Source organism: Laccaria bicolor, genomic scaffold (genome assembly GCF_000143565.1).
Source record: "Laccaria bicolor S238N-H82 LACBIscaffold_11 genomic scaffold, whole genome shotgun sequence".
NCBI classification, from domain to species: Eukaryota; Fungi; Basidiomycota; class Agaricomycetes; order Agaricales; family Hydnangiaceae; genus Laccaria; species Laccaria bicolor.
The window spans coordinates 779,533-799,989 of NW_001889882.1; the positions used below are offsets into that span (position 1 = coordinate 779,533).

Genomic DNA, 20,457 nt, shown 5'->3' on the forward strand with positions numbered 1-20,457 from the left:
TATATCATATATACTTCGTAAAGTTAATAGTTGCACCTGACAGTATTACTATGTACCGTCATTTCGCCAAACCATATCAGGTCAAGTGACGGGGCAATTGTTTACTTCTGGTTTCTCTTATCTTGTCATCATGAAGCTGGCGATAACGGGCTGTAGTGGAAAGGTCGGGAGAGTCGTCGTCAGAGAGGCTCTTGAACAAGGTCATACAGTTGTTGGCATAGATCGCGTCACCCCGACGGTTGACTGGACAAAGAGCAACACCTTTGTCTTCATACAGACTGACTTGGAAGATTTTGACGCCGCGTTGAATGCACTGAAAGGATGCGATGGAGTCATTCATCTCGCAGCGATCCCCACTCCTACTGATTATAAGATTGCCTCCCACAACAGGTCAGCAGCTTTCGAACCACACCTACATCGCTAACTAGGACTTTCTTCACCTAAGCAACGTCGTTATTTCATGGAATGTCCTCCGTTCCTGCGCAGAGGTGTGTTATGATTAGGCTGAACCCTCTGGCGTCAGCGACTAAGAGACTGAAACGCATCCAATAGCTTGGTATCAATCGAGTAGCTCAGGCATCTTCTGTCAACGTTATCACGATGGTGTTCAGTCAAAGTCCCAATATCCATTACTTTCCTATCGACGAAAACCATCCATGCCTTCCGGATGAGCCTTATGGACTTTCAAAAGTGTGAGGACCTGACCACGAGAAGAATGCCGTTTATAATCGCTAACTTGAGCCAATTCCCCGCCAGAATATGTGAACTTCAAGCGGATACCCTTGTTCGACGGTACCGTTCAATGAAGATCGCGAGTCTCCGGTTGCATTTTTCGGTTCCGGAAAGGTCTGTGGCGCACAAAAGCAATCCATATTCACCGATAAAGGACTTGTGGGGTTACGTCCAACAAGATTCAGCTGCCGACGCGTTCCTTCTTGCAGTAACGGAGGAGACAAATAAATGGTCAGGTCATGAAGCTTTCTTCGTTGTAGCACCCGTCACCGCCTTCCCAGAGCCGTCGAAATACTTGAAAGAAACGTATTGGCTAGATGTTCCTATCTTGGATGGGAAAGAGTTGGTTGGGAACCAAAGTTTCTTCAACTGTGAGAAGGCAGAAAGACTATTAGGTTGGAAGCACAGAGACTTCCAGGAGGCTGGTTAAAGAATCGGGGGGAAATCTCCATGGAGTATGGAGGTCTTCATGATGGGTGCAAGAATGTTTGTAACTACAAGGCTTTGGTTAAACCTACTACTCAGAAGAACGTCAATGCAAGAAACTTACATATTCTTCATAATGGTGAAGCAGCTCACGCAACTGCTTTCGAGATATTCCTGCGAGATAGAGAATTTCGTCGTCTGATTTCTTGCCGTCAAAATACTGGTTAATCCTAGAATACAATGTTAATATTAATAGATTAATGATTAGCATGTAGGGGACGAACTGCTCAAATCTTTTTGCAATGTGAGGCTCTTTCCCGTCGGACATGGCCGATAACCAGCGACGCTCTAGTGGAGTTGCTCGGCCGGGGTCATCAATGATCGAGGAAACTATGTGTTCATCCGATGTCTCCGAACCAGAGGAGTCCTCTTCCGTTGGTAGTTCATATGTAGCAGAGTCCTCTACGCCCAAGAATTGTTCGTCATATTCCTTGATGACCAACTCGCTCATCTCACTTCCTCGCGACCCATTGGACGGTATTCGTCGCAGGTGTTTCCTTGCACTTTTAGGAGAGAGGGCAAGCCAGGGCACACCTGACTGGACACCAGCAGATTCCTCAACCTCCCCAAGGTAATGGAGATCCCGTTGTACGCCAGATCCTTGAGAACCCTTGCCGGACAAACCGCTGGAATATCGGCTCATTTGGACACGTTTCCTCAAGTCAACCGTTGCCACCACTCGTATTCGAAGATGCAGAGTTACCAGCATGTCGCGTTTCAACATCCAAAGAACGACCTCATGATACAGTTTAATGAGATCTTTGGTTTTCACCACTGAAGCAAAGAAGTGATTTTCGGTTTGTCGGGACATTGAGGTGGATATATCAGCCAGAATCCTCGGAAGAGGGGGGATAGATGGGTGTGTAAACCGTTTCTCAAACTCGGCCGTCAATGTCGCAAGCCTAGAGAGATTAGCAACGCAGGGCATTTGAAATCATCAGAACTTACGGTGGCTGGAAAATGGGCGGAAGCGAAAACACGGTCTTCAAACCGGGATGGACCGTATCCACTATCTTGGCCCTGCGGTGCTGTACAAGCCAACGAACGACAGGGTAGATTTGTGACTCCAGGTTCCAGTTCAATAGGCTTGCCATGTCAGCGAGCCTACAGACGAATCATCAGAACCCAGGAAGGCAATAGAAACGCAAGACATACGACAATGTAATGGATGCGGTATCCAAGAATCGTGCCAGTTCTTCAGCCAGAGTACTGTCCTCCGCAGTAAGTTGGGGGCCTCTCAATGTTATGTTTGGGTCAATTTCGTTATCCCCGTCCAAAAGTAATAGGCTTTTCCATGGCGCTAGCGCAGGCAGTCTCCAACCGAAACTCAAATCTTGTCCCCACGTTCGGATATCGTCGTCATCAAACTGATATATGAAATCTGCGTCGTAATCACCCTCGCTATGAAGGAGGGTTTCAAGATATGGTGGTAGTTGTAACTCCATGGGGAGGTTATTGAATGTGATGTAGGCAATGGATTTTGACCTGATCGCTTCGTAAATCAACTTCATACCAGACGCAATCGAAGATATTTCTAAAGCTTTGGAGGTAAAAACATCAAAGGAATCACCTACAAGAGACTTTATTTGACATTTTGGTCGAAGAAAGGTCATGAGCACTCACCCTTGGATATGCACGATTCCTTCAGTGAACTCAGAGCTTCGCATTGAGTTTGAACAAAATTCGAAAGGACTTGTTCTTGAAATAGGACTGCTGTTGCTGTGAAGGCAATTTGTTCGTATATGATGTCGAAGTACTTAGAAACATTGCCCGACGCTGAGGAGGAGGGGTCAGGCAGGTCGAGAACAAAAACAAGATGGAAGGTGTGAAGCCATGAGCTCTTTGACGACGATGGTTCGACTGACACCGGACTAACAGAACCATTGTCTTGATGTGCTTCTGAATTGTCCAATCCCCTTGCATCCCTGCCCCTAGGGCCGCCGTTGAGCTTTTCCGGCTTGAACCTCCATACCCCACCTGAGTCTGCACAGACTGGGTGACCGATAAATGCCAAGTCATCTACCACCAGTTCAAACTTCTGGTGGTACATCGAACGCTTAGGGCAGAGGGTCTTGGCGAGAAATTGTGTAGTGTACCCAAACACATGGTCGTATTGTTCGAGGTTGGCTGCTTTCTCCATAGAGTATGACCTATCTCTGCCAGGAGAGATTCTCCGTGATTGAGGAGTTGGCCGCTCTTCCCTTTCATGCAGCCGCCGCCAACGGTATTCTGGATCACTTGTATAATCCTGAGCAGGAGACTCGGCGTTTGCACCGAACGTGTCAGCGGGGTTAGAGGCCCTCCAGAGGTTATCTAGCTGGGACGGCCAGAAAAGATCATTTGGCCGTATGCGTTTGAGCCTCGGAGGACTGACGGGAAAAGCTGGCCATCGATAGACAAGCGATGCGCCTTTCGCCGACGTCGTTACAAGTAAAATAGCCAGCAGAGACTCAGCCATAGAGCAGGTATTATTCAATGAGTGAGGATGTAGTTGGCACCAAGAATGGCCGTTGCTTGGGCAACCTTGAAATTACATACTTACATTTAGCACAAACCGTCTTTCGGACTCTTTCAAGACACTTTCTCTTCACCAACGTCTACCGCAGTGCCGCAGACCTCTTCATCCTTTTACTTGATAGTTCTCACTTTTTCTTCTTCTGCTTTCTATAGCACCAATGTACGTGGGTTACGCCATCTGTCGTGTCATTGCCGCGCCTTTCGCCGTTCACTGACTTCGCCGTCCAGGCCCCTGCCAGATGAACGTCCGCGCGCGAGCGTTGCCAATCTAATTGGACGATTCGAGAACCAGACCAAGCGGGTCAGTTCTTCAGGGCCCCTCCCTGCACCTAGTGCCTCTCGTAGCTCGAGCGTAATCTCACAAACCAACGGAGACTCGACGAAGGAGGTGAAAGAGAAACGCGAATGGCCACCAAGGCCTTTCGCAACCACTGACAAGCCTCCTGTCGTTCTACCGTCTTACATCCGTCCACCACCACCTACACAACCAACCACGACACCTTTGCTACCACCAGCTCCGATCACCATCCCCGATACGCCTATTGCCACAGCCGAAGTGCCTGTGGACAACGCTTTACCGGTCACAATTGAAGTGGAGCCTGCCACACCCGGACCTTCACAATCGCCGCGACAGGACAATTTGGACGCGCCTTCCTTGACTAAAACGAAATCCGCCACTTCAGCTCGGGCGTCAATAGCAACGAAGTCGAGAGCTGCAGCATCTAATCCTCCCAATCCTCGTCCAAAGACTCCTGTAAAATCGCCAGGTCCAAAGCAATCGTTGGCTTCCTCAACAATCCAACCGCTTAAACCGCAACATACTGGCCAATCCGTCACATCAACGACTTCCGCCCGGAGAGCGGCTACCAAGCCCCCCATCCCGAGCACCCCATTGCGGTCGAAAACCCCTTCTAAACCAGTTTCAAGCGTAGCCAATTCCAAATCACCTACATCTCGGCCAAAGACCCCTTCGACTGGCTTGTTTGCACCTACAGCAGCATCGCTTGCGCGATCTCGAAATGTCCAACCTCAGCTGCCAACCCCCACTAAGAAGCCTACGCTGAGCAGTAGCTCTGCTGACCGTTTGAGCAAACCTACTGCTGCTTCTTTGTCTAAGGCCAGAACGCCCCCAACTGCCTCGCCTGCCTCCGTTGCCCGTAGTCCTCCATCAAATCGAAAGGCTTCGAAACCAAAGGTTGTGGCAAGTGCCACAAAGGAAATGCCGGCTTCCAACGCTGAGGTTGATGACGCCATCGTTGCCATTGCAGGGTTAAGGGAGCCGGACAATAATGTGGAAGAGCACAACAAAGACGAGCAGACGCTTGAAGCAATAGTAGATGCGGTTAGCCATGCGGATGCGGTTGAGGACACATCTGCTGTCTTCTCTGATTCTGACGTTGACCTTTCGATTCAAGTCGGTGAGCCACATGAACCTGAGGGGGGATTCTGCGATGGGAAAGAATCCAAGCAGAGCCCTGTGCTTTCCTCCCTGGATACCAATGATACCCTCGTTGACACTGAAGTGGATGAGAAGACGGAAGAGCTTAACTCATTTAAGAGCACTGGCACTGACATCGAAGACATTGTCAACTTACTCGAGACAAATGCTCTTTCAAAGTTGCATTCGGAGACCGCAGCGAGCGTCCCCAATATCCCCGACGAGGTTCACGACATTCCGGATGAAGAGTGAAACCTCGCCTACAGAAAGAACTACCTACAAGAGGCACAAATGCGCATTTTCCTTTCTTCCCCCCATATTCCTCCCTGTACATGTCAGATTCTTGGTTGACTATTGTGGTATGGTCTCCTTTCATTCTTTTCTTCCTGCCGCCTATATCTACTCTAACTCAACGGGATCATCATGCTACGGTCCTTAAGTACTCTAGTTCTTGACTTGTTCTGACTTTTTTTGGTAGATTACGTCCTACTGCTCTCTCCTTCTCTCAAATACCTTTCCACCTGAGCCATACTTACCTCACTCATTATACATTCATCGTTTCTTCTTGTAAGATAATTCCCACGCGTCGCGACCAGAGGACGCGTCATATTAAACTTCGCGCGTGACACTCCTTTATCGTCTGAGGGTCTGCATCATCAAAACTTCTATTCCACGACTATCATGGCCACATCAGCGTCCACATCTAAATCCACAGATACATCACAGCCTGTCGATACTTCGAAGGGAGAGAATCCGGCTGCCGTAGGAGTCCTAGAAGAGGATGATGAGTTTGAAGAGTTTGCCGTAGCAGGTTTGCAGGCCTCCCTTCTTCACGATCAACGAATTTTTTATCCCTACTATCAGACTGGGACGATTCTGAAACGGATTTGGCGCATCTGAGTGGTGTAGCACCGGGCGCTGCGAAGTCGGGAGGGGATAAACTCTGGGAAGACAACTGGGATGATGACGACATTGAGGATGAGTTTAGTGTGCAACTAAGGTGAGCATGGGCCAGTTTTCCTCTGTTTTGAATTCAATAGTAACGTTGTGGAATTAGAAATGAGCTTTCGAAGACCAAAGGTGCTGGAGACGGCAATGCTATGGAGCAATGAACGCCACACTCCCTTTAATCGAAGATCTCGTCTGCAAAAAGGATCATAATGAACATTGCCTACACTGGAATGAAAGTCTTTGAAATGCTCATAGAGTCGTAAGCCTCGTTGGTACGGCTTCGATGATGAGAGCGGTGTTTTAAGGGTATCCATTCAGCAAGAAGGCAAATGACTGCCTTAGCAGCGATATAATACTCGGATGAAGTCACCGTAACACTCGACTTGTGGATACCCAGCCCAGAATTGACCCATTACCAACGAGACTCCCATGCGCTTTCGGAGATGATACTGTGATGCTCTGCCTCTGCATCTTGCCTTCACTCAACTGCCACTTCACCAGATCAAGGCTCGAAACGAGACTAAATTTTGACACGGAACGGTAACCCTCTGAAATTGTTGATCTCAAAAATTTTCAAGTTCAGCGGACTTTCTTCCAGTCAAAGTACAATGATACCCCATTCCAATTTACTTACACGAAGAGACATATTAGACGATACAGCATTGAGATGTGATAATGGGGGTATTGATTAGGACAACCGTGTCATACGAAACGGTCAACTCATTTGTTGCTCATTTGCTTATGCCGCTACACTGTCAGCAATCTTCGTGTCAACATTCGGTTCCTTCTCGTCAATTGAAGCTGAGAAATCTGGATCTGTCTGCTTCAACCCCATTGCGCTCGTATCGTAACCGTTCGCCTCCAGATATTCGCGGAACTACAGTGACCAATCAGGACTGGAATGGACCTAATCGAAAAAGATGATTTACTGCACGGTCTTCCTCCACCATTCCGTCATGGGAAAGAGGTCGGATGAAAAACAACGTAATAAGAGCACTAAGGACAGCGAAACCTGTTCATGACTGATGAGCACCACACCGAGGACGCAATGATCATGATGTACCACTCCCAATCCAGAAAGGGCCAGTGTTTCCTTTGTCAGTATTGGCTCCTCCGAAATCTAGTTTTTTGTTCAGTGGCCATAAACGTTGCACCAGCAGTGTCCGAATTTTACCTTGAATTATAGGGGGGAAGACTGCAGAGGGTTAACCGGGTTTGTAAAAAAAAAAAGCACCTAGCTCAGATCACTCACTCCAGATTCCAATAAATGCTCCAACCTTCCCAATTGCTGCTGCAATGCCATAGAATTGCCCGCGCACGGCAGTGGGGCTACTCTTGCTAGCCAGTAATCCCAAGCAATTACCAGGACCAAGTTCTCCGAAACTGAGGAAGATGCCATACACAACCTGCAACTGGAGCGTAAGTAAGTGGGCATCATAGTTAAGCGGGTACCCAACAGCAAAGGCAGCAACATGCTCCGTCAAACTGAAGAATGATTAACAGGCACAGGAGATAAAGCTGTCGATACGTACTGTTTATAGAGTCCACTCATGATGAACCCAATCAACGCTTGAAAAAGGAGACCAGTGATCTCATGTTCCAAATCAGAAGGTTACTTAGATATCTCAATAAACTTGAGTACCATAGTCCATTTTGGGCCCAGATAGTCAACGATAAATGCACCTCCAATTGTGCCAGGCATATAGAACAAACTGGAAAGTGAATTTAGCATGTCAGTCAAATGCGTGTTGAACGACTCGGACTTGCTTGATGATAACGTTCCAGCCGAACACTACAGAAAGAGCAGATGATCCGCCAGTGACACTAACAAAAGATATGAGAAAGGGTCGGGGTATAAAGATAATCGATTGGGCTTACCGATCAACAATGATAGAGGAATATATCCCAAACTATCAACGGATTAGAGTATAGTTTGGTTGCAATGCCCAAATCGTACGCACAGGATACCTAAGGAAAAGAGGGGTAAAAATCGATTCTTGGGTAGTGATGGAAACATGCATACGTGATGATATCATAAAGAAACCAGGTAGCAGAAATCGCAGCCAACGAGCCCCCGTAGCGCTTGAGGATGAGCCGGTATGGTATTTTGGCATGTTTCATGGAGTCCTTCTTGTAACGGGTGGGCTCTTCCATGGATAGACGCCAGATAAACACGGCCAGTGCGGGAACAACCCCCAATCCCAAAGACAGGCGCCAGACAGCTCGAAGGTGGTGCTCGCCGAAGCTAGATCAAGTCAGAAGGTTGAAAATGTTGCATTATGGAAGAACGTACATCCAAAATAGGACCAGAGGCACAAATGCTGCGACAACGAAGCCGAAATCAATCATCGCATCTGAAATAATTAGTGATGGTCAATGATACAGACAGGTAAAGGTAATTCTATCGTACTTGTAGCTAGAGCAAACCATCGATGCTGAGCGTTCTTGTGAATGCCCTTTTCCTCAGATTGCTCCGAAGCAGAAACAGAGCCGCAAGGGTATTCCGCACCGACACCGATTCCTAAGAGGAAACTGAATGGACATGTAAATTGCAATTGTCGATCTGCCTGTGCCGTCATACGCACCGCATGGCACTGAGCATACTGAGGAGTCCACCAATACTGCCGTGAGCACCAGCAGAAGCAGCTGATAGCAGTGAAAATAGAGCGACAATGCCAGTAGCTGTCATCTATCAGACTTGAGGTGAATAACACACTCTGCAACTCTAGAAAACAACTTACCATCCCAAATTTTCTTCCAATCTTGTCCGAAAGGTAACCTAAGGGAATGATGAGGGCAGGCATGATAAGAAGGGTTAAAATTACTGACCAAAGGTCAACATGCCCACGATCGTTCCAGCAAAGGCGACACTACTCAAAATGCGGCTGTAGTTGTGGTGGGCAAGCTCATCTGCCCCGTAGATGCGGCTCAACACTATCAGACAGGGCGTCAACCAAACGCGAAATCATGGGAGTTGGAACTGACATGTATTCACTGGAGAAAGGTGAATAAGAAGCAGCAAGCATTGGACATGGCACGCACCACTTCCAATCACACCGTTAGCGTATCCTGGAATCAAGCAATTAGGGCGAAACTCATAAAATTTAAATACTAGATGAGATACATACCATCTGAAAATAGAGCAGTACCGCAACTATGAATCGCTTAGTGACGTCGTGATACATCATAGGGCATAAAATATGGCATACGCAAAGATGAGCGAGACGGTTTTGAGACGCTCCTTGAAAGTGGTCGCCATTCTTCGTAGTGAATCGTAGATTAGCACTGCTGTGGTGGTAAAGTGGCGCGAGTAGTTGGTCGTTAGGGTTTCTCGGGCATGGCTTCTTTTATATTATTTGAGCGGTGGAAGCGAAGTATCATGCATCATGGTCCATCAAAAGTCGGTCTTCTGCAGCACCGTGAGATGAGGTAATCTGCCATGCGGACAGTTTGAACACAGTATGTGTACACAGGATGCTGGAGTGAGTATCCGCTGGGGAATCGTCTGCACGGATCTACGCGCCAGTGTTTCTTCAGCAACGCACGTTTGTGGTCCGGTCGATAACCCTTCCAAACGCCCACAGTTGCGCACGTCGCCAGTGAGGGAATCCAATGGGAGAGATTGATGAAATTCGGAGTCAGACCTACATCGACGTCGTCACCGACCGTATGTTGAACGTTGATTCGGAAAATTTGATGTTGCCACTGTAAAAAGTATCTCGTTATACTTAGAGACTCCGTGGAAGTATAGATAGGTGTAGATGTGCGATGGTCAAGTTGTGTACCGTTCAGTTATTTTTAGATGCAAGGTGCATGTGATCATGTTGCTCCGATGATAAAAATAGTCATTGGTGCACTGACACAGACTCTTAGTGTTGTCCTCGCCAATTGCTTGACACAATACATATAATTTTGATGCAGGTACTTACTCAGGATACGCTCATACACTCCACATCGCTGCGCTGACCGAATCCTTGTCGATTTGTCTGCTCTCCTGCATTATCTCGTTATCAATTTCCTGCAACTCCTTTCGGTCATCGAATGGAGCTGACCGAACACCACACCCCTCCGTTCCTTGATATCAATCTTGTTGACTAAAGTCCGGGATGGAAGGGGAAACTTGAGGCTGAGAAGTGGTGGCATTAATGCGGCTCAAGGGTACGAGTTCTCGTCAGCTGCCCCCATGTAATGTCGTGACAGAATATAGGTCCAACGCTGCCACGCCCCGCTTGGGACATAAAGGGCGATGTGCTATGCGCACATATTTGAAGAGCCCAAATGACCAGATAAGTAATGCGCTTGATATTGACGTTCATTCGAACGGGCGTGTGTGGTTTCCGATCTGGCCGTGCATCGGACCAGTAAAATTGAGGTGCAAAGAAGAACATGGATATACAAGATGTAGATGGAATAAAAGGGCACAGTTTCAAGAAAGAGAGTACTGCTGAGCGGAAAGGGCTGTCCAGAGCACTTGAGAAATTCTGCTAAACGCAAATTCCAGTCTCCACAACGGGTCCCGCAAAAGGTGACGGGGCAGAGTGGATTCCAGCAGCTGCAAGTTTCTTGAAGATCTATGGCAAAAATTTGAGCGTTTTAGAAAAGTAATCTTATCTCTTTTACCTGGATGAAAACTTCCGAGGACTGACCACCACTAACAGCCCATTTTCCATCTATGATTGTCATTGGGACACCAGTTATGCCTTTTGATCGAGCCGCGTTGCACATATCGTTGACTTCCTTTTCCAGTTCATCCGATTCAAGAAATTTGACAGCCTAACACAATGTGAGCACCCATGTAAATTCGCACCAAAAAGGGACATACCTCTTCTCTTCCCATCAAACCAACAGACTCTGCCAAATCCGCAAGAACGCCTATGTTTGCAATATCCAACCCATCTTCCATATGTGCTTTGAAAACAGCACACAATATTGGGACTTGTAGCTTCTGACCACCCATCTTGTATGCTTTCTGACACAGTCGGTGAGCGCGAATGGTTTGGCTTATGACCCCCTTGAAAGATCTGTGACAAACATCAGTAATCTGAATGGGATTGTCCAAGAGAGCTGACATGGGGATACCCTTCTCTTCTGCCCATTTTGATACATCATTCTTGAGTTTGGAAAACCTCTCTTGGCCAAGATGGGTTGTGAGGAAGTCGACCTTTTCGACTTTGGGGGAATCATCATTCACTGACTCAGAGCATAGGAGGCGAAATGGCAAGTGTTCGAGCTGGAATGCTAGGGGGAGGTGCAAGGTATCTTTGCAGAATGTAATAGCATTGAGCAGTTCATGCTGGCTAATGCAGCAGTTTGCGCATACCTTGGAATTGTCAGAAAATGCAAGCGCTAAGGGTGAGCAGACTTACAAAATCGGTTACTACGGTTATTTTAACGACACGAGTGGCCATGACAGGGTTGCAAGATGATCGATACGGTTGGAATACGTTGGAATGGTTGGAATGATGAAGAAGGCCGAGCAGGTAGGTTAGAGGTTATGATAAAGAGCTCAGGAACATAGGATGGATAAGAGAAAGTGAGTCGCCGAGTCTTACTGTTTGCGATTACTGAGCCAAGACCGAGCTTACTACAACATGTAAATTTAAAATAGTGCATGATTACAACATAATTTGCACATAATCTCACGTAGTCCAGTTTTACTCCAAAAGGTCGTGTGGATCGTTATACTCAAGTCCCGCTGGCCACACCTCCTCAGATAGAGCCTTGTCAACCCCCAACCTCTCTTCCAACCACTTTATCCGATGCTGATGTTTTGCATTGGATTTCAACATATGTCGGCTCCGTCGATCGAGCGATGCCGTTGCAAGCGGCTTACCGGACTCTGCCCGCTTGGAAATCATCGCGCAAAGAGGGTCCACGTCAATGGTCTGTAGCTCTCTCACAGCGAGACTTCGCAAGCTGGGCCAGGGTATGAGAGTGTCCGAGTCTTCCGACATTGGACATAGCATCTCGTAAATGTCTGGCACAGATTCATCGAATCCCAGGTGGACCACCGCAGGGAATGCAGCAAAGAGGTTAAAAATCTCAGTTTCACCGAACGCGCATGAATCCAAAGATAGGATCTGCACCGTCGGGATTATATCAGAATCGAATGTATCCATGTCTAGGAGCGAAAGTGATTCGAGGGCAGGCAATCTTAAGAGGCTCAGTAGCCGGTGAGGTGGTGCGCAGGGACCACGTATCCGCAAAGACCGTAACAATGGCAAACGGATAGGAGCTGTGATTGCTAGCGGATCACGAGGGTGATGGATGCATAACTGGTTCATGGACAGGTTGACGAGAGAAGGCAATCCTTCGAAAACTGTTTTGAACTGATTATGTGTCATGTAATGGCGCGTCCATCCGTCAAGATGAAGTGTGGAAATGACATTTGAAGCGGGATGCATGTTGCCCAATGCCAGGCCGGCAAGCCGCACAAAAGAAAGAGACGGCGCACCGGCCAATAGAATTTGAGGGCAAACGTGTCGGTAAGCTACCCGCGGGGAGAGCAACCCATCCTGCGGTGTCCCGACATGGAGGGACAAATGTTGCAAAGCAGGCGTGATGGCAGGGCGAAGAAACATGTTGATGTCGTTGACTTTCTCCCTTCTTGCCACTATAGACAATCTTCGCCAACGTTTCGAATGAGCAGAAATAAGTTCGAGGTAAGGCGCTACTTCTTCTGTGAGGCCAAATGAAAGTGAAATATCGAGATGACACGGATCAGAACGCGTGAGGTGGGCAGAGAGCCTTTGAAGTGTGCGTCCGCGGATATGGCTCAATGGCCGAATATCCATGTCGATGTCGTTCCACAAAAATGGGGTTGCCAAAACAACCTGACGCCAGCGGCTCGAAACATGAGAAGCTAAAACGGTAAATGGATATTTCGCCCTCGAGGTGAGCTGGTGGGATGTGGTCAAGATGATCACGAGGAGTTCGTTAGGCAGCTTGTATAGTGGGGTGATCTCGTTGACGATACTAGCATGCCTGGATTTTTGTTCTCCAAGTTCTTGTTCGACGGCGTTGACTTCCTGAAGCAAATAGGTTCGCTTGGACTCTAAAGTCGCAATCGACTCTCCAAGTGAAATAAGTACTTCTTCTCTGCTCATTTTTTCCTCAAGAGCGACGCCGGGCTCTAACAGATGCCACTATTGAAGTTAAGAAATCTCAGACGAATGGAAAGGATGATCGAAGGCATGACTTACTACATGGTTGCAGGTAGTAATTGGAAGTTGGAGAAAATATTTATAATTTCATAATTTCATGTAACTTCGTCTACATTGACAACCTGACAGAAACTTTACATGATGTGGTACGGTAGAATGAGTTAAATGCTGCGTTCTCCAAATCCCTCTATATGTTGAAAAGTAGACTACGTCAGGTTCAGCTCTCTGTCGAGCTGTAGGGCAAGTTCAAGATCTTTCAGTTCTTGCTGCCTCCTCTGCGCTGCATCTTCCTCTACCCGTCGCAGAGCTTCCAAGCGAGCCACATCTGGACCAACCGTAGGTGAAAAGGCTCGACCGGCAGGAGGTGAGCGTTGGGGCAGGGGCAGCGGGGTTTGGTATCGCGTTGGCAAGTGTTGACCATAAGGATCGAATTCACGGCCGCGGGGGTAGGTAGACATATAAGGGTTTGTTTCCCTGACGGGTGGGAGGGCAGGCGCAGGGATATAAAACCCTCCAGACACGAAGGTAGGGGAAGCGACAGTGTCAACTCTCGATTGCGTCGGGGAAGTGTTAGTTATGTATGGGTTGATCGAAGTGGAAACTGGGTATGGATTGTGTGTATGGTAAGGCGAAGGTTGCCCATTTTGAGCTCCAGGGGGTATTACGCCGTGAATATATTGTTGTGAGGCTGTGACAGCAGGAAGTACATAGGGATTATTCAGTGATGGAGGAGCAGTTGACAACTGCCGGATATGGCCAGATGGTGGAGAATTTGAGCTGGTTGGAGGCTGAGCACTTCCTGGTCGCAAAATTGATGGCAAAGGGGCCGTCAGTGGATTTCGCGAGGAATCTAAAGATGAAATTGGAACGCCAGTAGCTTGATTCGAAGTTTTATGTTGTAAGACATCAGTGGGGCGCCTTGAGTGATGGGGTTCATTCCTTATGTTGGGAGTGGGAGTAGGTCTTGCGGGAGCGAGAGAAGGAGGGAGGATAGGAAGGGCGTAATTAGGAGTGCTCTTGCGAACCTGAGTGGATGTTGAATTTTGTGGAGGTGGAAAATTAATTGCCTGACTGGGTCGAGAAAGTCGATCCGATCGTAGAAGTTTAGAAGGCCTCCGCTGAACACCCTCCTTCAAGTATGATGGTACAGCAAGCCCTCCCATCGCTACAGCTGGCGCAACCGAATTGGCATAATATGTCATTTCAAGATACAATTCACCACGGGCTACCCCGTCAATGTCCAGGCTGATCCAGTCTATAGTAATGGAATGAGAAGTAGGGAATGCAATTGTGCGACGACAGCTCACCATCGAATTCTCCAGTCTTGAGCGTATCAGATATGTCGACCGTGCCTCTACCCAGGAGATCATCTGATCTTGGTTCCTTCGAGAAACATGCTACCTCGAGCTTCCGAGGCTTGCCAGCACCATTCTCCAGAACAGCGAATCTTAATTCTGCATCCCACTCTGGATGCTGGCCACCCTTGATGTCTACATGGGTTTTCTTTGTCACTCCTGATTAAAAGTTGTCGACGACGAAGTAACGAAGAAATGGGTAGAAACATGCCATTCAGCGTGGCTTGGGCGAACGCATCCTGTTTTCGAATAGAATGTTTATCGTTAAGGTTCCTGGCCTTGAGGATCACGACGATAAGGGTTCCCAGCTCCAAATCTTTAGCTGACATTTCGGGCTTTTAAGAATGGGAATACATGGATATGAGTCTTGGAAGCGAAGTCAAGTTCAAAAGCAGTTCAGCGCGGGCAAATGCGAGGTATCCCTCAGAGAAGCGCTGGCAAAGCTGTGTGCTTAGCATTTTCTGTGCCTTGATGGTTGATCTCAGAAATATTTTATCTGATAAGATATTATGGGGTCAAGACGAGTAGCTAATCTTTAAGTTCGTTCCACACAGGGTCATATTGGATCAGGTTTGGGTAAGGGCTGTACACCATCTGGGTCGAAACATTTGAAAAATCCGTCGATAAGAGGGAATGAAGGTTTCTCACATCGCGGTAGGAATCACGGATTCGCATGCGTAGAAGACATTTCGACGAGACAAATTTGCTATCTGAATGCAACCACAACTTTCGAAGACGGTGGTGATCAGGAATGACCGATTCCATGTGTTCCCTTAATATTTGCCATCCCATACCACTGTAATGCAAACCGAGCACCCGAATTAATCGCTGGATATGGTTGTGCACGAATGTATGATAGAACTTGGGGTAAATTTCGTCCAACGTTTCCGTCGCAATACAGTGACCAGGGAGAAACTGAAAATCGACCCCCGTGGACATTCGGAGAGTGGGAGGATGGATGCGGAGTCCACCGAGGTCGCGAATAACAAACCCGAGAAGTTCCCCCGTCTTCTTATCGAAGCGAGCCAGAAGATTTTGAGCATGGGCTTCAAATGCAACCCCGTTATAAAGAAGGGCCGGCAGAAGAGCCTCACATGCGATGCGAATGTATCTATAATTTTCAGGGTGGTCAGTGCTGATAAACCATTGATGGCTGACAGTTACCTGTCCAAAAACTTGGCGCAGCTTTGTTCAGTTCGTAAATTTAAAACGTGCTGAACTGCTGACATGGAGGCAGGGATTCCTGAATGATCCGTCTCTAAAAGAGCAGCACAGACAATAACAACCTCGCCAACAGCGGGTTGATATTCCTCTCTTATGACAACGGTCAGGTGCTTCGCAATATCAGGATCGGGGGTGTGATAGATAGCGCTTGCAGGTTCAAGCTCGACCGACAGAATATCTCGATTCATCGAAAGTTTCGGGACAATTTGTGACGAGAATCGGGGACCAAAGTCCGCAGTAAAGTGGGAGATGGTTCTTAACGCCGAGGATATTTTAACTCCCACAGAAAGCTTTAAAGCCATTCCTGGAAGATGACGAACGATGACCGTCCTAGTTTACACACATGTTTAGTGAGGCAATTGTATACGGGCCGTAGTACGAACCTGATACTAGATTGGGCAAGTCCTGGGATGCAGATATCCTGAAGGACTTCGACGTCGGGAAATTTCGCGAGGATGTTGTCAACTTGAAGTTCGTGAACTGGCAAAAACACGGAGGCGTTGGTTGGAGGTAAACACCGCCCCGAATAGTCCGCAGCCTTTTGGGCCAGAGACAAACTGATGTCTTCCATATATCCATTGAGGAGCACACTCGATCGTGGGACTCTCACAAAGCGGATCAGCGGGTGATACCAGTCAAAATCTGGAGGGCCATTGTTGACCATCCTAGCCCGATGCATCTTTTGAAAAGAGTCAGGCCCCCGTAGGTGTTCTACCAGCAAACAACATACTGGGTGTGTTGGGTGCCCCGCCAGGAGGCTTTGTTCCCACTGAATGGAGGGAGATTGTAGAGAAGGGCAGATAGGCGGGTTTTGATAAGCCAGGACTTGACATGTTAAGATTACTTTCTACGTGTGCATGCGGAAGAATCAATGTCACCTTGCCACTCAACGGAGCTTTGGAGCTCTTTCTCGATACTTTGACGGAGAGATTCTTCGACCGCTATGTGTTCAACACATCTTCTCCATAGCGCAATTGGGTCCGAGGCAATGTTTAGCGTAGGAGAACAGTCGATATTAGAGATATGGGAGGTAAGGCAAGCCAATGTCTTTACTGGAAATAAATACTATCTGCATGGTCAGCATTGATATAACGCGGGCGAAAGCATCACAAACATTTATATCCTCTATTGGAGACCGTTCAGTTGGTTCATATATAACGGGCAGCATATCCAAAGGGTCGACAAGGCCTACGCGACGTCCGTACGTGTGGAGACAATCGTCCTTCAGCAGCACGGGGGCATGGTGGAGAGGTACGACAACAAATATATCATTTGGATTCAGAGGGTCGCTCGGCAGCAGCTTACGTGGTGAGATAACGACCATTATGCCCGACGCTGGGTAAGAGCTTTTTGTGGGAATGTAGAAGGCGGGAAGTAGCTTTTCCGTTACGAGGCATGATATGAGGCGGGACATTACAGCGAATTCTGCATGTTGCCGCGGAGGTAAGCCAGATCCAGATGACATATCAAGGTATAAAGTGGGAGTTGTAGGCCTGGGACCAATGAGTGTAGTAGAATGTTCGACGAGAATTTAGTGGCAAGGCCTGTAATCCAAACGTCAATCAGGGGTAGACTTGGGGCAAAATCGAAACTCGTACAAAACGAAATAAAGGGGAAGAACTCGAGGCGGACACGGCAGGGAAATTAATGTGCTTTAAAGTGCTTGCAGGAGACTGCTTGTCGTCTTGATGTCGACTTGATGGAGTTTGGATGTAGTTGGTAGGCTAGTCCTTGAAGCAAGGTGTCAAGGGACTCCAAAGCCAACATAAGTTGTTAAAAATGCGTACCCCAAGGCTCAGTCAGAGTTGTGATTGAGGGGGTCCAGATATGATCGAGGAGATGAGATAGTCTGGAGATGAACTGATGAAGTTTTATCTGATAATCTCGGGTAGATTCGGTCCGATTGAACCGATCGGCGATGATGCAATTCTTAGCAATGACGTTGTCGGAGCCGAAGCCTCACGGTTGGACGACGGTAATCGCCCCAGTCATGCAGTATTGTCAAACTGCTTTGCACCCTACTTTTGTTACTGTAACTTTTATTGGGCTGGGTTGGCGTTCGCACGAGGTTGCACGAATGGGAATGAGATACGAGCAGTTGGGAAAAATGGAGGAGAGATTTAGCGTGCTGCCAAGTGTTTTCGGGACCTACAAGGACGTTCCGCTGATGCAGAGAAAAACATCGAAACGCCACTGTCTGTTCACAAAGTCGTCATAGATGCATCTTAGTAGATACGTCGAAACGAACTACTTATCAATATCAAAACTCATTCTTCGGCACCTTGATAATGTATCAGATTGGGAAATGGGGCATGCAGGTGCTGTTAACTGTGTAAGAGCGAAGTCTAAACTTATAGGAAATAAACTTACAAATCTGTACATCCCTGCCATTCGCATGCGCAGAAAACATTTCCCTGGAAGGGATGTCCTATCCGGACAAAGCCAGGCCTTGTGAAGGGGATGGTCCTGAGGTATGCTTCTCCCTAGTTGATCCCGTACAATTTTCCAGCCACGTCCATTGTAGTGCAATCCGAGGACCCGTATGAGTTGCTGGAGATGGTTGTGGAAAACTGTGTGATACATTCGGGTGTACACGTCATCCAGATCAGCAGCTATAATGGAGTGTCCATCAAGGAAGTCAAGCTCCACGCCAGTGGTAGCCAGCAGAGTCTCTCGGTGGACGCGAAGTCCACCAAAGTCTCGGATGATAAACCCTTTCAACTCTTTTGTGTGAATGTCGAAACGGGCTACACAATTCTGTGGATGACATTCAAACGCCACTCCATTCTGAAGCATTGGCGGGAGAAAAGCCTGGAAGAAAACCTGCACAAACCTGGCATAACGTGAGAGCCAATCTCCGTGAATCGAATGAGAACGCACTTTTCAAACCAAAATGCACGTTTGTCGTCATTGTCGAGACCAAACACGCGAATAACTGAAGGAAGATGTCCATCGATGCCTGCGTGCCCACTCTCCACAAGAGCGGTACAAACAATCAAACGTTCTTGCCGTTCCTCGCTCGTACTCTCAGGAGACTCTCGAATAATTGCAGAACAATGCTTTGCGATTTCCCCATCTGCGTGGCCATGCACCACACTGGCCAGTTCCTTGGCGACGGTGACGACGTTGGGATCCAATGCCAGAACGGGCACAACCTTGGCGGAGAATCGAGGTCCGAGATATGCTGACTCCGGGGATATAGTTCGCACTGCGGAGGTGAGCTTGATACCGACTCCAAGTTTGAGGTGGAGATCGCGGTATGCATCTGGAACAAGAACTGATCTAGGCAAAAGACTGAGTAACAATGTCGAAGGAAGACATAAGAAGTGTACCTTAAACTTTGTTGTGCAAGCAGTGGGAGACTGAATTGCGCTGGGTAAATGATGGCGTCGGGAAATTTGGCTTCGATGTGAAGCAATTGTAGTTCATGAACGGGCACAACCACATGGCCATCCGGGGCACTAAAATGTTGACCTGAACTCTTCGTCACGGCGTCAAGGATTGGCTGGGACAAAGCTTCGAAGTTGTAGGTGACTTTTAAGTTTTCTCTTGGTACGGATATCAGTCTAAGCTTTGGGTGATACAGATCGTAAGATCCCGGAAGGAAATCAGGGAGAGGTGGTAAAAACCGCCGAGTTTTGTGCATCTAGCAGGGGACCGTTAAGATAATCGGCACCAAGAAACAAAGTGCATCGCACAGGGTGGGTCGGGTGTCCTTCTACGATTGACTGTTCCCAATCGATGCTGGCGGATGTGAATAATGGAGCAATTGGAGGATGCTGGTAAGAATGGGCTGTCAAGAATTGTCACTCCATAAAATCTTGCCATGTATTACGGAGATCTGACTTTGCCATTTTACTGCGCTGGATAATTCACTTGCAATATCCACCAATAATCCTTGATCTAAATTTATGCCAGTAGCGAAAGTATTCCAGAGAGATATAGGATCCGTGCACAGGTGCAATTGAAAGGGTTCGGTGATCGTCCAACCTGCGCTCGCGAGAGATTCAGCAATGGAAGAGCACAACTCTTCATGCTAAAATCCCAGATAATAAACGCGACAAATGAAGCTGTCCGTGAAGTTGATTCACCTCAGATATCCCCTCAATCACTGTCTTGCTGGTAAGGAACACCAGGTGATGTAAGTCCTGTGGATCCAACAGCCCGATTGCCCGACCTCGACTTGACTTCACCTCGCCTCGAAAGACGGGGGGGTGGCGTAAGGCAACAACAGCGATAACATCCCCCGCATCGAAAGCGGTCTTGTCTGGATGCACATTTCCTGCGAGAATAACGGCCACACCAATAGGTGCATTGGCAAGGTGGAGTGGAAGGTAATACGCCCTAGTAAGAGATTCTGTAACGAGACATGAAATGAGACGTGCGGTGGTAGCAAATAAAGCACGTTCAAGCGGAAATGGTGTGGCGGGTGTTGACATTCTCTGCTGCAAGAAAGTAGTTGTTGAAAGTTTATACATCGGAGATCGAAGAAAATGGTCAAGTGGCATGCGCTCATCCCAGGCCTAACCCTGAATATTGAATATTGCAACATTTCAAATGACCTTGATGGCTACCTCCTTAGAAGCACCAA

The 20,457-nt window shown here is 47.8% G+C and overlaps 9 protein-coding genes across 9 annotated transcripts; 2 read left to right on the forward strand and 7 right to left on the reverse strand.

Annotated features, from left to right (window-relative positions):
• Nucleotides 1-130: 130 nt before the first annotated feature.
• On the forward strand, nt 131-1,162 carry LACBIDRAFT_319911 (uncharacterized protein; the record flags this gene model as incomplete). The annotated part of the gene is made up of 4 exons (XM_001880650.1): nt 131-390; nt 446-488; nt 553-692; nt 757-1,162. The coding sequence occupies 4 exons, from the start codon at nt 131-133 to the stop codon at nt 1,160-1,162; spliced, it is 849 nt and encodes a 282-aa protein (XP_001880685.1).
• Nucleotides 1,163-1,199: 37 nt separating this feature from the next.
• LACBIDRAFT_297152 (uncharacterized protein) lies at nt 1,200-3,676 on the reverse strand (the record flags this gene model as incomplete). Its single annotated transcript, XM_001880884.1, has 6 exons — nt 1,200-1,226; nt 1,283-1,388; nt 1,443-2,120; nt 2,167-2,322; nt 2,374-2,788; nt 2,842-3,676. The coding sequence occupies 6 exons, from the start codon at nt 3,674-3,676 to the stop codon at nt 1,200-1,202; spliced, it is 2,217 nt and encodes a 738-aa protein (XP_001880919.1).
• Nucleotides 3,677-3,693: 17 nt separating this feature from the next.
• On the forward strand, nt 3,694-6,547 carry LACBIDRAFT_294199 (uncharacterized protein; the record flags this gene model as incomplete). The annotated part of the gene is made up of 7 exons (XM_001880651.1): nt 3,694-3,697; nt 3,889-3,895; nt 3,964-5,421; nt 5,652-5,740; nt 5,868-5,984; nt 6,038-6,173; nt 6,231-6,547. The coding sequence occupies 7 exons, from the start codon at nt 3,694-3,696 to the stop codon at nt 6,283-6,285; spliced, it is 1,866 nt and encodes a 621-aa protein (XP_001880686.1). The 3' UTR covers nt 6,286-6,547.
• A 316-nt stretch (nt 6,548-6,863) lies between these two features.
• Nucleotides 6,864-9,383, reverse strand: LACBIDRAFT_297155 (MFS Git1p-related glycerophosphoinositol and glycerophosphocholine permease; the record flags this gene model as incomplete). Its single annotated transcript, XM_001880885.1, has 21 exons — nt 6,864-7,001; nt 7,054-7,136; nt 7,188-7,244; nt 7,299-7,319; nt 7,377-7,530; nt 7,585-7,609; nt 7,657-7,715; nt 7,767-7,836; nt 7,892-7,948; nt 8,003-8,034; nt 8,086-8,092; nt 8,148-8,369; nt 8,418-8,478; nt 8,535-8,656; nt 8,710-8,813; nt 8,866-8,903; nt 8,954-9,058; nt 9,110-9,118; nt 9,167-9,193; nt 9,253-9,278; nt 9,334-9,383. The coding sequence occupies 21 exons, from the start codon at nt 9,381-9,383 to the stop codon at nt 6,864-6,866; spliced, it is 1,467 nt and encodes a 488-aa protein (XP_001880920.1).
• A 1,225-nt stretch (nt 9,384-10,608) lies between these two features.
• LACBIDRAFT_297156 (uncharacterized protein) lies at nt 10,609-11,532 on the reverse strand (the record flags this gene model as incomplete). The annotated part of the gene is made up of 5 exons (XM_001880886.1): nt 10,609-10,695; nt 10,745-10,897; nt 10,947-11,145; nt 11,194-11,444; nt 11,491-11,532. The coding sequence occupies 5 exons, from the start codon at nt 11,530-11,532 to the stop codon at nt 10,609-10,611; spliced, it is 732 nt and encodes a 243-aa protein (XP_001880921.1).
• Nucleotides 11,533-11,778: 246 nt separating this feature from the next.
• Nucleotides 11,779-13,230, reverse strand: LACBIDRAFT_297157 (uncharacterized protein; the record flags this gene model as incomplete). The annotated part of the gene is made up of 1 exon (XM_001880887.1): nt 11,779-13,230. One exon carries the CDS (start codon nt 13,228-13,230, stop codon nt 11,779-11,781), a length of 1,452 nt encoding a protein of 483 aa, XP_001880922.1.
• A 263-nt stretch (nt 13,231-13,493) lies between these two features.
• LACBIDRAFT_297158 (uncharacterized protein) lies at nt 13,494-14,971 on the reverse strand (the record flags this gene model as incomplete). The annotated part of the gene is made up of 3 exons (XM_001880888.1): nt 13,494-14,542; nt 14,595-14,801; nt 14,854-14,971. 3 exons carry the CDS (start codon nt 14,969-14,971, stop codon nt 13,494-13,496), a joined length of 1,374 nt encoding a protein of 457 aa, XP_001880923.1.
• Nucleotides 14,972-15,170: 199 nt separating this feature from the next.
• Nucleotides 15,171-17,331, reverse strand: LACBIDRAFT_297159 (uncharacterized protein; the record flags this gene model as incomplete). Its single annotated transcript, XM_001880889.1, has 5 exons — nt 15,171-15,753; nt 15,807-16,196; nt 16,250-16,691; nt 16,745-16,931; nt 16,981-17,331. The coding sequence occupies 5 exons, from the start codon at nt 17,329-17,331 to the stop codon at nt 15,171-15,173; spliced, it is 1,953 nt and encodes a 650-aa protein (XP_001880924.1).
• An 802-nt stretch (nt 17,332-18,133) lies between these two features.
• LACBIDRAFT_297160 (uncharacterized protein) lies at nt 18,134-20,305 on the reverse strand (the record flags this gene model as incomplete). Its single annotated transcript, XM_001880890.1, has 7 exons — nt 18,134-18,187; nt 18,237-18,699; nt 18,747-19,148; nt 19,199-19,512; nt 19,565-19,659; nt 19,713-19,902; nt 19,958-20,305. 7 exons carry the CDS (start codon nt 20,303-20,305, stop codon nt 18,134-18,136), a joined length of 1,866 nt encoding a protein of 621 aa, XP_001880925.1.
• Between the last annotated feature and the right edge of the window lie 152 nt (nt 20,306-20,457).